The following is a 16,560-nucleotide window of genomic DNA, read 5'->3' as shown; positions in this document are numbered from 1 at the left end:
TAATGGCAATTTGGCCATTAAAACATTTGAATGCGAACAATAATAATTTTAATACCAGTGTCATAAAATTAATTGCTCTTAATTGTAATCTCATCTGAAATTGGTAATAAAGTGAACATTTTCTCTGTGTTTTTGTCTATAAGGCCATCTTCAAAAAATTGTTTGGTTGCTCTCTCCCGAGCGACAGGCCAAAAATATCTTGACTCCAATTAAAAATCAACCTCCTTTTTTTTTCTTTAGCATTTTGGAAAAAAAAATTTGAAAATTGAGCATCGAAATTTTCTTAGGTCTCAAAAACATTCTCGCCTACCTACCAATCCAATTATTTTCATCCTGAGTCGGGAGAGGGCGAACAAACATTATTTTAAAGTTGACCTAAACATGTCATTTTTGCTTGTCAAAAATTTCTGTTGGATTGCCCCCCCCCCCTTCTTTCCGAAAAAAACCCTGAAATTATATGTTCATGCGTCGTGCATAAATTATAATCGGGATCGGGTGGTAAATTCAATCGGAATCGACGTACATGGCAAAATCAAAACAAAATGCAGAATGAGGGAAATAAAGTTTTCATTAATCATTTGAAACAGAAATTTAGTGGATATATCGTAATTTTCTCATTGTTTGTGCGACAGATTCAGTCAGATGCCATAGTGGTTACGTTTGACACGATAATTTCGACAACATCAAGTCAGTTTTTAGGTATCACGCTTGATTCTGGGCTTATCCAGCACAAGTGGGACAAACTTAACTTAAGGTAACGTACTCTATTCTTATATCGTCTCCTTAACAAATCAAAATTTCAGATATATGTATATATATGGGTGGCTTTATTATGCAAGAAAGTGGAAGTGCTCCTTTACAATTTTTTTTAATTAAATTTAAATTTAGGAAATCTTTTAGATGGGTGTTGTGACCTTGGTGACAGTCATATAATTTTGCACAGATCTGATATAAACAAGTTTATTAAAGAAAGAGGTAGATGTACAAATCTAGCAGCATTTTAATTTCAATACTATTTGGGACCTTTATACACTACTTACACAGGCTGGGTTGGACACTGGTACTTTGTACTTGTATTCTTCCCATACCAAGTTGTTGTTTTAAAATTACTGGTAATTAATTTACCATTTCATTAAATACCAGTTTCAGTATTGGTATTTAATATTTGTTGAACAAAACTGACTACTTTCGAACAAGATGTTTATAAAGTCATAGATAAATATGTTAACATACATACTGAAATAACATTTCTTATATACCCCATACATTGGTAGCTCCAGCAGGTATCGTTAAAAAGTACCGTATCATTTCAAAAATACTGATATGGTATTATAACATTTCATCTTTGACAGTATCCAACATTTGGTGTATTCCTTTACAGTGCATGTTAAATAATTTAGTATGGAAATGTTTTAATTGAAAGCCCTGCTACCACTTGTTGCAATATGTTGTACATAATGTACAAACTCCCACATTGATATATTAAAAAAAAAATGAAAAGAGAGAGTTGTCTCTGCAGGGGAATCAAGCTGGGTCTGATTTGTTCAATAGTTTTTATCTACTCCCTCATAAAAAATTTCTGCATGTATGCATGATGTTAGTTTCCAAACAGTGATGTATATACATATCTAAAAACTCCCCTTTGCAGTTCTCCAAAAGTATTAACTTTGGCTAAAGGTCTTTCACCGTACACCAATACGTACCTGAGGCTTGGTGGAACAGCAGCTGATTTCTGTACTTTCACCTTATCAGATGTCAAGGTCACGCAGCAGCATGTCGGAAAGTTGGAGGGGCATGATCTATTATATGAATTCCTTAGAAATAAACACAAAAATTTTACAGAGTTCTATATGACAGGTAGGTATATGTTGATACATGTATTATTCTTCTGTATCAAGCAATAATGAATATACATGTATATGATGATAATTTTTTAAAGTACTGATGGATGTTATATTACCGGTACTCTTCTTAATTCAATTAAACTGAGTTACTAGGTTGTAAAATTCTTGAAATTATTATATAAAAGTGTTGCCAGCATTTAAATCGCCAATGGATTACAGGGATAATTTAGACCACAATCTTAAATGCAGCTATGTATAGTATGAGCTTCATTGCATGCATGAATGGTGGTGATTAATGTGAATTATACGTCTTACAGCTAGAACGTGGGATGAAATCCATGAATTTGTTCAGAAGGCCAAATTGGACTTGATTTTTGACCTCAATGTTCTTCTACGAACAAATCATAACCATTGGAACAGCTCAAATGCAGAACTATTACTGAAATACACACAGTTTAAAGGCTACAGAATGGCAGGCTGGGAACTGGGAAATGGTAAACAAAATCATTGTAGGTTAAGATCAGCTTCAGAAAGTGTCACATCAATAAAATTTTGTGTTAAAGTCAGTAAACTTTTGAAAGGAGTGGACTTGCAGAGGATACAGTGACTTATGAAAGCATACCCCCAGTACTTGTACTTGTTTTCCTATATAAAATGCTCAAAATCTCAAGGTCTTTAACTTATGAGGACTGACAGTGAAGTTAAAGATATGTAGGGTTTGAGATGATGAAGTTTAGATTGTACATTAAAGGAAATGTAGAACTGTAAATTCATTTATTTGAAGTATAATAATTATTATTATGTTTGAGACCCAATGTTTGTGTGAACTTATATATAAGTTCAGAGAAAAATTGGGTCTCAGACATCAGGCTCCGGGGCCATAAAACTTAGACGAGCTCACTTTTGATCTCAGTCTCACTTTTACCAAAGGAATTAATAGTGGCAAATTGAGACTGAGATTAAATGTGAGCTCATCTAAGTTTTATGGCCTCGGAGTTTAACTTTGCACATGTTTCATTCACTGTCTCTCATGTGTAAGTGATTGAGAATCTAAAATTATTCCACACTTGGTCCAAATGAAGTTAAATCAAAGTTGTATAAAACAGCAAAAATAAAGGGGGGGGGGGTTAAAAACTTAATCCCTTGTATTTCATAAAACACTTTTGTCAGTTAAAATACCATTTTCCTTTTTTGCACACACACACACACATATATAATTATATATATATATATATATATATATATATATATATATATATATATATATATATATATATATATATATATATATATATATATATATATATATATGTAATGTTTTTGTTTTTAATATGTAAATACGTTATTGTTATAAATAAAAGATGAATTGAATTTTTGTTATAAGAAAGGCCCTAACCATGGAGCCTGATTAGTGCCCTAATCTTGGAGCCTAATTAGCACCCTAATTATGGTGCCTAATAGATGTTCTAAATGTATTAGGTGTCTTGACACCTTACAATGGTGCAGCGGCCCGAATACTTGGAGCCTAATGCCCTAACGGGTGCCCTAATCATGGAGCCTAATGCCCTAACAGGTGCCCTGATCATGGAGCCTAACGCCCTAACAGGTGCCCTAACTATGGAGCCTAATGCCCTAACGGGTGCCCTAATGACGTTAGGTGTCAGACAGAGTATATATAAGGAGAGAGAGAGAGAGCGAAGAAACAGATAGCTTGTACTTGATATGTAAACTGCGTTTGGATATTATTATACTCGTTGAAGCAAAACTCTGCTGTAACAGTTGTTGTTTTTTTTATTAGATCTATAAAGATCTATAGTTCCTAACTTAAACACAGGATCCACAATATTTTGTGACACAGGGACGTTGTGAATATAGTCACTTCTTAAGGCCTGGTTCTTAGAGCTATCGTCCGGATAAATCCCGAAAAACGTCATATATATATATATATATATATATATATATATATATATATATATATATATATATATATATATATATATATATATCTATCTATCTATCTATCTATCTATATATATATATATATATATATATATATATATATATATATATTCCATTTGATGAGAGCTTGATTTTTATGTCTAGATAAACTCACAAAATTTTATGTAAAGTTCTTTATTTACAGTCATCATTATTGTGGCACTTCAATAAGTTCATAGGGAGCTCAATAAAAAAGCCAACATGCTATTTATCAATGAATGATTTTATCTTTTCAAAGTAAAAGGCTTTTTATTCCAGAGCCCAATAGCTTTCACCATTTGAATTCTTCCATAAATGTAACAGCAGAGAGTCTAGGACAAGCTTATTTTCAGCTTTCACAGATGTTGGCCAAATTTCCCACAATTCATGGAAGAATTTTCACAGGGCCAAGCACTACACAGCTGAACAAAAAGCCTACAATACGTTATTTTTCAGAGTAAGTCAACTGTCTCATCGTATTGTAGTCACTATAGAACATAGTATAATATTCTGTAAACCTGACTCTCTCATGCAAGTATTCAGCATACTGCCATAGTATATTATTAGGTACACAGTCAGGTCAGATGTAATTTGAGTCATCCAATGAATGTGTGAAATACAAATCTGTATATTGTGTATCATACTTACTATAAACATTTAAAGTTATACGTACCTGTTCATTTTAAGTATTACGTAAATTTACTTGGAGGAACTTTTCAGAGGACATCATCATTATAAAATGTAGTAAGATGTGTAGATAGGATAGATCAACACTGCTTGCCATGCTACAAAATGCAATACTGTAACAGTATAAAAAGGTGTTACAACAAAAATGAACATTTTTTCATATTGTACATGGAGTTTCATAAAATCTGTCCCCATTGCAATTGCCTGTAAAATCTTAAATCATATTTTAAAAATTAAAACATGATTCTAAAGAAGTTTTTAAGAACAGAAGCAATTTTGTACCTTGGAAAAAATCAGATTTTTAAAAAAAATGTTATGCTTTCATATCTGACTTCTTAAACAACACAACATTTCGGTGTCTCTATATAAAGAAGAAAGTGTCGAATGCTGCTGTACTATGAAGTGATTCACCAATTGTTATTAGGATGATCACAAAATATATCCAAATCAGAGAGAAAATCAAGAAAAAAAGATTTAGTGCATTGTAAAAAAACACATTTGAAATTAAAGCATTCAAACTGCAGTGATAATAATTTCAGACCATGGTGTTTAAAACTCTTATATCACGAAGATGACATCATTTAGAACGCATAATGTAAAACTAACTTTTTTGCTTTTTGGAAGATGGCTTAATCAATTGCATTTTGAAGGAAAATTACAAAAGCACATTACGGGAAAAATGTTGAATTCAAATTATCTGCATTTATTAAAACCTTTAAAATCAATATATCTCACTGATGTATTTCTATATCAGTTTTGTAATGGGGACAGATATTAGTATGTCAGTATTATGAAAACCCATTATCATTACCTGGGGCTTAAATGTCCAATGGATATATTTCTTATTTTCGTTTTCTTGACAGAAAATTAATTTGTTGTTAATTTTTGCAGTTTCCTGAAAACACCTGGTGGAGGAAAAGTGACATCTCCAAACTTTCATCAGTAAGTGTGGTATATAAACATCAGTAAGTGTGGTATATAAACATACCTGCACTTCAGTCAGGTGTAGTATATAAACATACCTGTACATCAGACAGGTGTAGTATATAAACATACCTGTACATCAGACAGGTGTAGTATATAAATATACCTGTACACCAGACAGGTTAGTATATAAACATACCTTTACTTCAGACAGGTGCAGTATATAAATATACCTTTACTTCAGACAGGTGTAGTATATAAACATACCTTTACTTCAGACAGGTGAAGTGTATAAACATACCTGTATATCAGACAGGTGTAGTATATAGACATATCTGTACTTCAGACAGGTGTAGTATATAAACATACCTGTACTTCTGACAGGTGTAGTATATAAATATACCTTTACTTCAGACAGGTGTAGTACATAAACATACCTGTACTTCAGACAGGTGTAGTATATAAACACACCTGTACATCAGACAGGTGTAGTATATAAACATACCTGTACTTCAGACAAGTGTAGTATATAAACATACCTGTACATCAGACAGGTGTAGTATATAAACATACCTGTACATCAGACAGGTGTAGTATATAAACATACCTGCACTTCAGACAGGTGTAGTATATAAACATACCTGTACTTTTGACAGGTGTAGTATATAAACATACATTTACTTCAGACAGGTGTAGTATATAAACATACCTGTACTTCAGACAGGTGTAGTATATTAACATACCTGTACATCAGACAGGTGTAGTATATAAACATACCTGTACATCAGACAGGTGTAGTATATAAATATACCTGTACATCAGACAGGTTAGTACATAAACATACCTCTACTTCAGACAGGTGCAGTATATAAATATACCTTTACTTCAGACAGGTGTAGGATATAAACATACCTTTACTTCAGACAGGTGAAGTGTATATACATACCTATATATCAGACAGGTGTAGTATATAGACATATCTGTACTTCAGACAGGTGTAGTATATAAACATACCTGTACTTCTGACAGGTGTACTATATAAATATACCTTTACTTCAGACAGGTGTAGTACATAAACATACCTGTACTTGAGACAGGTGTAGTATATAAACATACCTGTACATCAGACAGGTGTAGTATATAAACATACCTGTACATCAGACAGGTGTAGTATATAAACATGCCTGCACTTCAGACAGGTGTAGTATATAAACATACCTGTACTTCAGACAGGTGTAGTATATAAACATATCTGCACTTCTGACAGGTATAGTATATAGACATACCTGTACTTCAGACAGGTGTAGTATATAAACATACCTGTACTTCAGACAGGTGTAGTATATAAACATACCTGTACATCAGACAGGTGTAGTATATATAAACATACCTGTACATCAGACAGGTGTAGTATATAAATATACCTGTACATCAGACAGGTTAGTACATAAACATACCTCTACTTCAGACAGGTGCAGTATATAAATATACCTTTACTTCAGACAGGTGTAGGATATAAACATACCTTTACTTCAGACAGGTGAAGTGTATATACATACCTGTATATCAGACAGGTGTAGTATATAGACATATCTGTACTTCAGACAGGTGTAGTATATAAACATACCTGTACTTCTGACAGGTGTAGTATATAAATATACCTTTACTTCAGACAGGTGTAGTACATAAACATACCTGTACTTGAGACAGGTGTAGTATATAAACATACCTGTACATCAGACAGGTGTAGTATATAAACATACCTGTACATCAGACAGGTGTAGTATATAAACATGCCTGCACTTCAGACAGGTGTAGTATATAAACATACCTGTACTTCAGACAGGTGTAGTATATAAACATACCTGTACTTCAGACAGGTGTAGTATATAAACATACCTTTACTTCAGACAGGTGTAGTATATAAACATACCTGTACATCAGACAGGTGTAGTATATAAACATATCTGCACTTCAGACAGGTGTAGTATATAAACATACCTGTACATCAGACAGGTGTAGTATATAAACATACCTGTACATCAGACAGGTGTAGTATATAAACATACCTGTACATCAGACAGGTGTAGTATATATAAACATACCTGTACATCAGACAGGTGTGGTATATTAGCATACCTGTACTTCAGACAGGTGTAGTATATAAACATATCTGTACTTCAGACAGGTGTAGTATATAAACATACCTGTACATCAGACAGGTGAAGTATATAAACATACCTGTACATCAGACAGATGAAGTATATAAACATACCTGTACTTCAGACAGGTGTAGTATGTAAACATACCTGTACTTCAGACAGGTGTAGTATATAAACATACCTTTACTTCAGACAGGTGTAGTATATAAACATACCTGTACATCAGACAGGTGTAGTATATAAACATACCTGTACTTCAGACAGGTGTAGTACATAAACATACCTGTACTTCAGACAGGTGTAGTATATAAACACACCTGTACTTCAGACAGGTGTAGTATATAAACATACCTGTACTTCAGACAAGTGTAGTATATAAACATACCTGTACATCAGACAGGTGTAGTATATAAACATACCATTACTTCAGACAGGTGTAGTATATAATCATACCTTTACTTCAGACAGGTGTAGTATATAAACATACCTTTACTTCAGACAGGTGTAGTATATAAACATACCTTTACTTCAGACAGGTGTAGTAAATAAACATAACTTTACTTCAGACAGGTGTAGTATATAAACATACCTGCACTTCAGACAGGTGTAGTATATAAACATACCTGTACTTCAGACAGGTGTAGTATATTAGCATACCTGTACATCAGACAGGTGTAGTATATAAACATACCTGTACATCAGACAGGTGTAGTATATAAATATACCTGTACATCAGACAGGTTAGTATATAAACATACCTCTACTTCAGACAGGTGTAGTATATAAACATACCTGCACTTCAGACAGGTGTAGTATATAAACATACCTGTACTTCAGACAGGTGTAGTATATTAGCATACCTGTACATCAGACAGGTGTAGTATATAAACATACCTGTACATCAGACAGGTGTAGTATATAAATATACCTGTACATCACACAGGTTAGTATATAAACATACCTCTACTTCAGACAGGTGCAGTATATAAATATACCTTTTCTTCAGACAGGTGTAGTATATAAATATACCTTAACTTCAGACAGGTGAAGTGTATAAACATACCTGTATATCAGACAGGTGTAGTATATAGACATATCTGTACTTCAGACAGGTGTAGTATATAAACATACCTGTACTTCTGACAGGTGTAGTATATAAACATACCTGTACATCAGACAGGTGTAGTATATAAACATACCTGTACTTCAGACAAGTTTAGTATATAAACATACCTGTACATCAGACAGGTGTAGTATATAAACATACCTGCACTTCAGACAGGTGTGGTATATAAACATACCTGTACATCAGACAGGTGTAGTATATAAACATACCTGTACATCAGACAGGTGTAGTATATAAACATACCTGCACTTCAGACAGGTGTAGTATATAAACATACCTTTAACAACCCCCCCCCCCCCAACAAAAAAATGGAGAAGAGGGCTACATTATTGCAGATAATTTATACCTGAGCTTCAGACAGGTGTGGCATATAACATACTTGTACTTCAGAAAGTTATAATATAAAGCATATCTGTACTCAGGGTTCTCCACATTTGAAAATTTAACCAAGGCGGGAGCTGCACGAAAGGGAAATGTGATCAAAAGCACAACTATGTGTTAGACCCTCTATTAAGATTGATCAGTGATTGATTTCACAAAACTTAACCATTGCAAAACAAAAAATTGAAATAACCTCCCAAAAAATGTAGAAAAGCAACAACAACAAAAAACCAAAAAAAAAAATTTAAAAAAAATGAATGAATTAAATAAATAAATGAATAAATAAATAAGATAAATTAAAATTTAAAATGAAATAAAATTTAATTTAAAAAAAGGATTATGTATCTTACTTTACATAATTACCTAATGTACCAAAGTAGGAGTGTTTTAAAAGAGTTTTAATTGTTTTTTTTTTTTTTAATTTAATATTGTAACCATTGCAACAATGTTCAACGAATTTTATTCAAAAACTTATATACAGAATTGATCTTGACTGTTGCATGACAAGTTTTATTTAAATAGTACCAAAACTGATGAAGTTTTGAAGTTAAGCCATCTAAGGATAAAGTACATTGAATAGTGCCTTCTGAAGCTATACCATTTCATTTTATACCCAAGCTAATTAGTAAAAGAATTTACTGTACCAGCTTTTGTTCCACATTGTACTTACAGATACTATGTCAACGGAAGAACTGCTACGGTAAATGATTTCACAAACTCTGAAATCCTGGATAGTTTTGAGGATGAGCTTAAAACTGGGAACAGGGTTATCCAAGGAATGGGGGAAAAGAGGAAACTGTGGCTGGGAGAGACCAGCTCGGCTTATGGAGGGGGAGCAGAGGGGCTCTCAGACGCATTCGTGGCTGCTTTCATGTATGTACAGAATAGTTTTACAGTTATATTTTGTAAATTTGAAAGTAAAATTTGTAGAAAATTGCATAACAAAATCCAAATACATACAGTAAAATTCATTATACTGATATAGATTGAATTATGGATATAGCAAAGAAAATTCACCGGTCCCAAGGAATTCACTTGAATTGAGTTCTACTGCATTGCTTGGGACTGGTGAATTTACTCCGCTATATCAGTAATTCAATATATCAGTATATGGAATTTGTTAAATTATATATTGAGATTTCTCAATAAATGTTTTCCTTCAAGTTTGACTTCCGAATGTTTAAGGAATATTAAATAAAAAACTTACCTTGAGGACTAAAGTTTTCTGATGAACTAAATTAATTTTCAAATATAAATAGCCTACTTACAAAAATAATGTCAGTTCAATATTTTAAATTTTAAGATCTTAAAATATTTGTGAAAAAAGATGCAAATTTTGTTATTTTTAACCTCCACAGTACACAGAGTGAATTCTCTATATCTGTAAAACATTATATCAGAGTTCATAAAGAACATTGATGTAGCAAAGTTTTTTTTTTTTTGATCCCTGGCAAAATTCTTAACAATTCCTGGAAAAATTTTAGTCATAAAGACCGGAGAATTTTTCAAGGAATTGTCAAGAATTTTGCCTGGGATCCATAAAAACTTTGCTATATCTGTGTTCGTACTAAATGAGATTTACTGTATACAGGCGAACCTTGTTATATCAAACTTAATGGGACAGTGACATAACTTCAAGGTAATTGAGGATTTGAAACTCCCTAATAAGTGGCATGGACTATAATCTCACTTGGACATATCAATGGTGTTCGGGATATCAAAGTTTGAGATACATTAGTTCAACTGTACCTTAAGGACATACACAACGTAGTTTGAACTTTATTGTCTTTTTCCCTGGAGTTGAAGAGTTCCCATACTTAAAGGAATCGAGTGCTACATTTATTGTCTATATATGCTGTTGTACACTTCTTCTAAAACAAGTTTGGATAAACAAAACATCTAGAATATGTGTTAAGTAATTTTTGTGTATTTTTCTTTGAATTATACAAGAATTTTCATCAATTGATATCTTTTCAAAACCCCTGGTAATGCATGTTGATTTTTTGTCGACGAACATCTGATGGCACTATAATCTTAAATTAAGAATATTTTGAAAAATTATCAGTAGGTAAGGTACGTTGCGTATGTCCTTAAATTCAAACAATTTTGAGAGAAAATTTATTTATTGTACATTGTTATATAATTTCACTCATTAGGTCAAGGAATATTTAACTATGCAAAGAAGGGACATTTATTCTTTCATAGATGATAATGGATGGGTCATGGTTGATGGGATGAATAGAGTAAAACTTTAATTTTCTTGGTATATTGTAGACTGGAAATTAATAGAATGCTTATAATTCCACTATGTTCATGATTATCATTTTCTGTAAAATTAAACCAATAGCAAATAAGTTTATAAGTTAACATTTTAAAAATATCTGCCTAGAGGCACAAACCAATAGTATGAAAGTAAAGCCTATTGCAAGTGGTACCTTTGTAACAATTTTGAAATTTTAGCACCATGGAATTCAAATCACTTGTAGTTTAAGGTTGTTAGTTCTGTCATTATTAACATATTTCATCACTGCTATTGTCTGTAGGTGGCTAGACAAGCTGGGTATGGCCGCTAAGAACAATGTCAACGTTGTCCTGAGACAGAGCTTCTATGGTGGTAAATACGCCCTGTTAGATGCCACAACAGTGGACCCAAATCCTGTAAGACAATGCTTTAAACGTCATTTTAAGATACGCTGTAATTGGTATTTTTATTTTTCCAGAACTTTTCTTGCTTTTTAGGTCACCTGAGTCACTCAGGTGACCTATTGCTATCTGTTTTCGTCCCTTGTCGTCCGTCGTGCGTTGTGCGTCATGTGTTACTATTTGAACATTTTCAGCTTCTTCTCTGAAACCGCTGAACCAATTTCAGCCAATTTTAGCATATGGCATCTATGTGTGAAGGGGAACAAAATTTGTGAATTTCATGATCCTTGTCCCCCTGGGGCCTGAGGGGCTGGGCTAAAACCACCAGAATTAATGCAATCTTTAAAAATCTTCTTCTTTTGCTCCTGGACATCAAGCAGTTAAAGTGTTGACATGGTTGTAATGAGCATTGAGCCCTCTACCAAAATTGTGAAATTCATGGCCCCAGGGTCAGGGGTTCTGGTGCTAGGGCGGGGCTATATAGATCATATAGTGAAAGTGCATTATTTCTTTGAAAATCTTCTTCTCTACTCATGGGTATTATTTAAACAAATTGAATACATAGTTATGATGAGCCAGGGTGACGCTACCAAAATTGTGAAATTCATGGTCCCAGGGTCGGGGGTTCTGGTGCTAGGGCGGGGCTATATAGATCATATAGTGAAAGTGCATTATTTCTTTGAAAATCTTCTTCTCTACTCCTGGGTATTATTTAACAAATTAAGTACATAGTTATGATAAGCAAGAATGACTCTACCAAAATTGTGAAATTCATAGCCCCAGGGTCAGGGGTTCTGGTGCTGGGGGGAGGGGGGGGGGAGGGCTATATAGATCATATAGTGAAAGTGCATTATTTCTTTGAAAATCTTCTTCTCTACTCATGGGTATTATTTAAACAAATTGAATACATAGTTATGATGAGCAAGAGTGACTCTACCAAAATTGTGAAATTCATAGCCCCAGGGTTCGGAGTTCTGGTGCTAGGACGGGGCTATATAGAACATATAGTGAAAGTGCATTATTTCTTTGAAAATCTTCTTCTCTACTCCTGGGTATTATTTAAACAAATTAAATACATAGTTATGATAAGCAAGAGTGACTCTACTAAAATTGTGAAATTCATAGCCCCAGGGTCAGGGGTTCTGGTGCTGGGGAAGGGGGGGGGGGGGCTATATAGATCATATAGTGAAAGTGCATTATTTCTTTGAAAATCTTCTTCTCCACTCCTGGGTATTATTTAAACAAATACATAGTTATGATGAGCAAGAGTGACTCTACCAAATTGTGAAATTCATAGCCCCAGGGTTAGGGGTTCTGGTGCTAGGGTGGGGCTATATAAATCATATAATGAAAGTGCATTATTTCTTTGAAAATCTTCTTCTCTACTCCTGGGTATTGTTGAACCAAATTGAATACATAGTTATGATAAGCAAGGTTGACTCTACCAAAATTGTGAATTTCATGGCCCCTGGATCAGGGGTTCTGATGTTAGGGCAGGGCTCTATTTATTATATAGTGAAAATGCATTAATGCTTTTAAAAATCTTCTTCTCTGCTCCTGGGTATTATTTAAACAAACTAAGTACATTGTTATGATAAGCAAGGATGCCTCTTTCAAAATTGTGAAATTCATGGCCCCAGGGACAGGGTTCTGGTGCTAGGGTGGGGCTATATAGCTCCTATAGTGAAGATGAATTATTTCTTTGAAAATCTTCTTCTCTGCTTCTGGGTACTATTTAAACAAACTAAGTGCATTGTTATGATATGCAAGGATGCCTCTTCCAAAATTGTGAATTTCATGGCCCCAGGGTAAAGGGTTCTGGTGAAAAGGTGGGGGGGGGGGGGGGGGGCTGTATTGATTTATATAGTGAAAAAGCAAAATTTCTTTGAAAATATTCTTTTCTGCTTCTGGTTAAAAGCAAAGAAGCTAAGTATATAGTTATGCTGAGCAAGAGTGCTTCTTCCAGAGTATTGAATTGCATGACCCCTGGGTCAGATGTGCTGGTATAAGGGTGGGGCTCTTGATAATATAGTGAAAATGCATTAATTCTATTAAATAATCCTGTCTAAGCAGATAAACAAAGTGATTACTTATGATGAGCAAACTTCTGGTCCCAGGGTGAGAGGCTCTGGTGTTTCTTGGTGGGGAGTGGGGGGGGGGGGGGCGGCTCTATTGATAATATAGTGAATCTGTAGTAAAAATTATTTCTTTAAAAATTTTCTCTGCATTTGGGCATATCAGAGGCAAAAAAGAGTAAAAGTTTTGATAAGGAAGGGAACTTTTACCAGATTTTTGAACATCTGGACCATTTGGTCAAGAGTTCTGGTCCTGGCCAGGGCTCTATTAATTTGTATTCTACTGAGAGGAGTTATTCCCCTTTGCCATTTACTTTTGATAATTAATCACTGTAGTCTGTAAATAATGTACTTGAAAGGTTAATAGAATAAGAGAATTATGCAAGAATTTTTATTGTATAATACAAAAAGTATTTTCATAGTTTTAATGATCAGGTGGACTTGTAAGTAATAGATAAATAAAAATGAGACAAAAATAACTTGTCTTATTAAATGTTCATCAAAGACCAAGAGAGGCCTATGTAAGATATTTCAACAAGGAATTAAAATAGTACAGAAGCACTGATAGTTTGCAAATATACTGTATGGTGATAGTGATAAATGGGGAACAGATTAGAACCTAATTTATGAACTATTAATGAATACTAGACTAATTATTTTGTTGATCTTGATCACTCTATTTTTCTTGCTTTTGGGCAACAAAGCTTCACCTTTCATTTCATTTTATACTCTATGGATCCTCAAAATTGTTGCATTATACTCAGGTGACCATTAAGGCCCTTGGGCCTCTTGTTTGATAAATAACTTGTACAATTCCTGTGTAGGATTACTGGTTGACCCTGCTGTACAAACAACTTGTTGGAAATGATGTCCTCAATATAACTTCCTCCTCAAGCTCTCGGGATGTCAGGTTTTATGCTCACTGTTCTTCTGAGAGGTAATTATTATAAACATTATATATGAATAAAGTACTTAACTGTCAAACACCTGCCACACACTAAAAGAGCAAAGTAGGAAAAAAACTGTCAATACAATTAGACATGTTTTCAAAATAAGTCAGAATCTTAGTATTTGTGTATGACAAATAAAAAAAAAAAGACTACTAAATGCTACAGAGCTACAGAGCAAGTATGCTGTCGGTTTCAGGTTTCCTCTGGGATCAGTAACATTATACGGTATGAATCTACTCTCTGATGGAGTTAATGTGACATTTCCACAGCTGGATGGACAGCTGAAAATTTATCTCCTGACGGCCCCAAACCAAGATCTTAAGTCCAGGTATTTTCTGTTTAGAATATTGTATTTGGCTATTATATAATATTTATAGGTAGTGATGCTTTTCTTCTTTCATTCAATTCATTGAACAGGTTGTTCTTAAATACCTAACTTTTTTAAAATTATTATTTTTCAAATTCAATCATATCAGGTCCTAAAAGAAATGAATATTAAGAAAGTGTCATTTATTTTATTTAATAAAAATTATTCATTATAGTGTTAATTATGTTTCTGACTATATCTATTGTTTCGGCATTTTATAATGTACTTTGATTTGTGGGTCAACCTTACCCAGACAATCAATATCTTTGTCCACGTATTGTTCATTGTATCTTCTGTATATATTAGTGTACCACGAAATTACGTTGTATATACAAATGTTCAAGTGTACCACGAAATTACGTTGTATATACAAATGTACAAGTGTACCACAAAATTACGTTGTATATACAAATGTACAAGTGTACCTCGAAATTACATCCCTATGAACCAATTGATTTTTTGCAACCCACAAACATTGAACCCCCACTAATTAAAATGATTCCACGGTAAGCTTAACTTCTAGAAAACAGTGTTTGCACTGACCATTTTCCTGATTTTCCTTCACTAACACTTGCTCTGATGGTAAGATATTATACTGATGGTATGATGTGATGTAAAACAAGTTCAACCTTGTGATAGATTTGAAATAAATATTTTCATAATCATAGAGCTACAATATTGAAGTTAAAAGATTTTCAAATTTGAAATTTGTCCACATCAAAATGTATTGTTTATAGGTATTTATTTGTGTGAAAAGAAGTCTGATTGCTGTATTTTACCATATTTTCTTTAAAAGTTTATCAAAATATATTTGACACAATCCACCAGCCATTAATATGTGTATTATATTTTCTGTTAAGATTTGTGAATTTGAATGGAGTTACCTTGAAGATGACCTCTGACACCAGTTTGCCGCAGTTGACCCCAAGGTCAGACACCAGTCCTCTGTACCTGCCACCATTTTCCTATGTGTTCATTGTGGCTGATGGAAAGACATATAGTAAAGCTTGTATCCATTGACCGGAAAACTTGTCCGAGAACTCAGTATACATATTAATGGCAAAAATATGCTTCAAAGATCTGTTTGCAGGTGCAGAAATGGATTAAGCTGTAATTCAGAGCTGCTAGTGCAATATTTTTATAGTTTTATAATTTTATATCATGTTACATGTATTTGTATTTCATTGGATTTTTGATTATATATATATATATATATATATATATATATATATATATATATGTATATGTATATATATATATATATATATATATATATATATATATATATATATAGTTTTATACATACATGATGTGCGAAATATTGTTTCTTGTAAGGTCAGATGACACTTTTTTTGAATATCTGTTTTTGCATTCCTTTACAATATACCAAAAATATTTATAATTATCATTATATTTTGATTTCT

The 16,560-nt window shown here is 33.2% G+C and overlaps 1 protein-coding gene across 1 annotated transcript; it reads left to right on the top strand.

Annotated features, from left to right (window-relative positions):
- Window positions 1-520: 520 nt before the first annotated feature.
- Window positions 521-16,317, top strand: LOC133194154 (heparanase-like). The gene is made up of 10 exons (XM_061330148.1): window positions 521-754; window positions 1,649-1,857; window positions 2,162-2,338; window positions 4,101-4,278; window positions 5,400-5,450; window positions 9,774-9,974; window positions 11,645-11,759; window positions 14,644-14,756; window positions 14,966-15,097; window positions 15,997-16,317. The coding sequence occupies exons 1-10, from the start codon at window positions 543-545 to the stop codon at window positions 16,154-16,156; spliced, it is 1,548 nt and encodes a 515-aa protein (XP_061186132.1). The 5' UTR covers window positions 521-542; the 3' UTR covers window positions 16,157-16,317.
- The last annotated feature ends 243 nt before the right edge of the window (window positions 16,318-16,560 follow it).

This window comes from Saccostrea echinata, unplaced genomic scaffold, assembly GCF_033153115.1.
Source record: "Saccostrea echinata isolate AGI-Se365-2 ecotype Australia unplaced genomic scaffold, CSIRO_AGI_Sech_v1 ptg000001l, whole genome shotgun sequence".
Taxonomy (NCBI): domain Eukaryota; kingdom Metazoa; phylum Mollusca; class Bivalvia; order Ostreida; family Ostreidae; genus Saccostrea; species Saccostrea echinata.
This window is presented reverse-complemented; position numbering and strand designations above follow the sequence as displayed.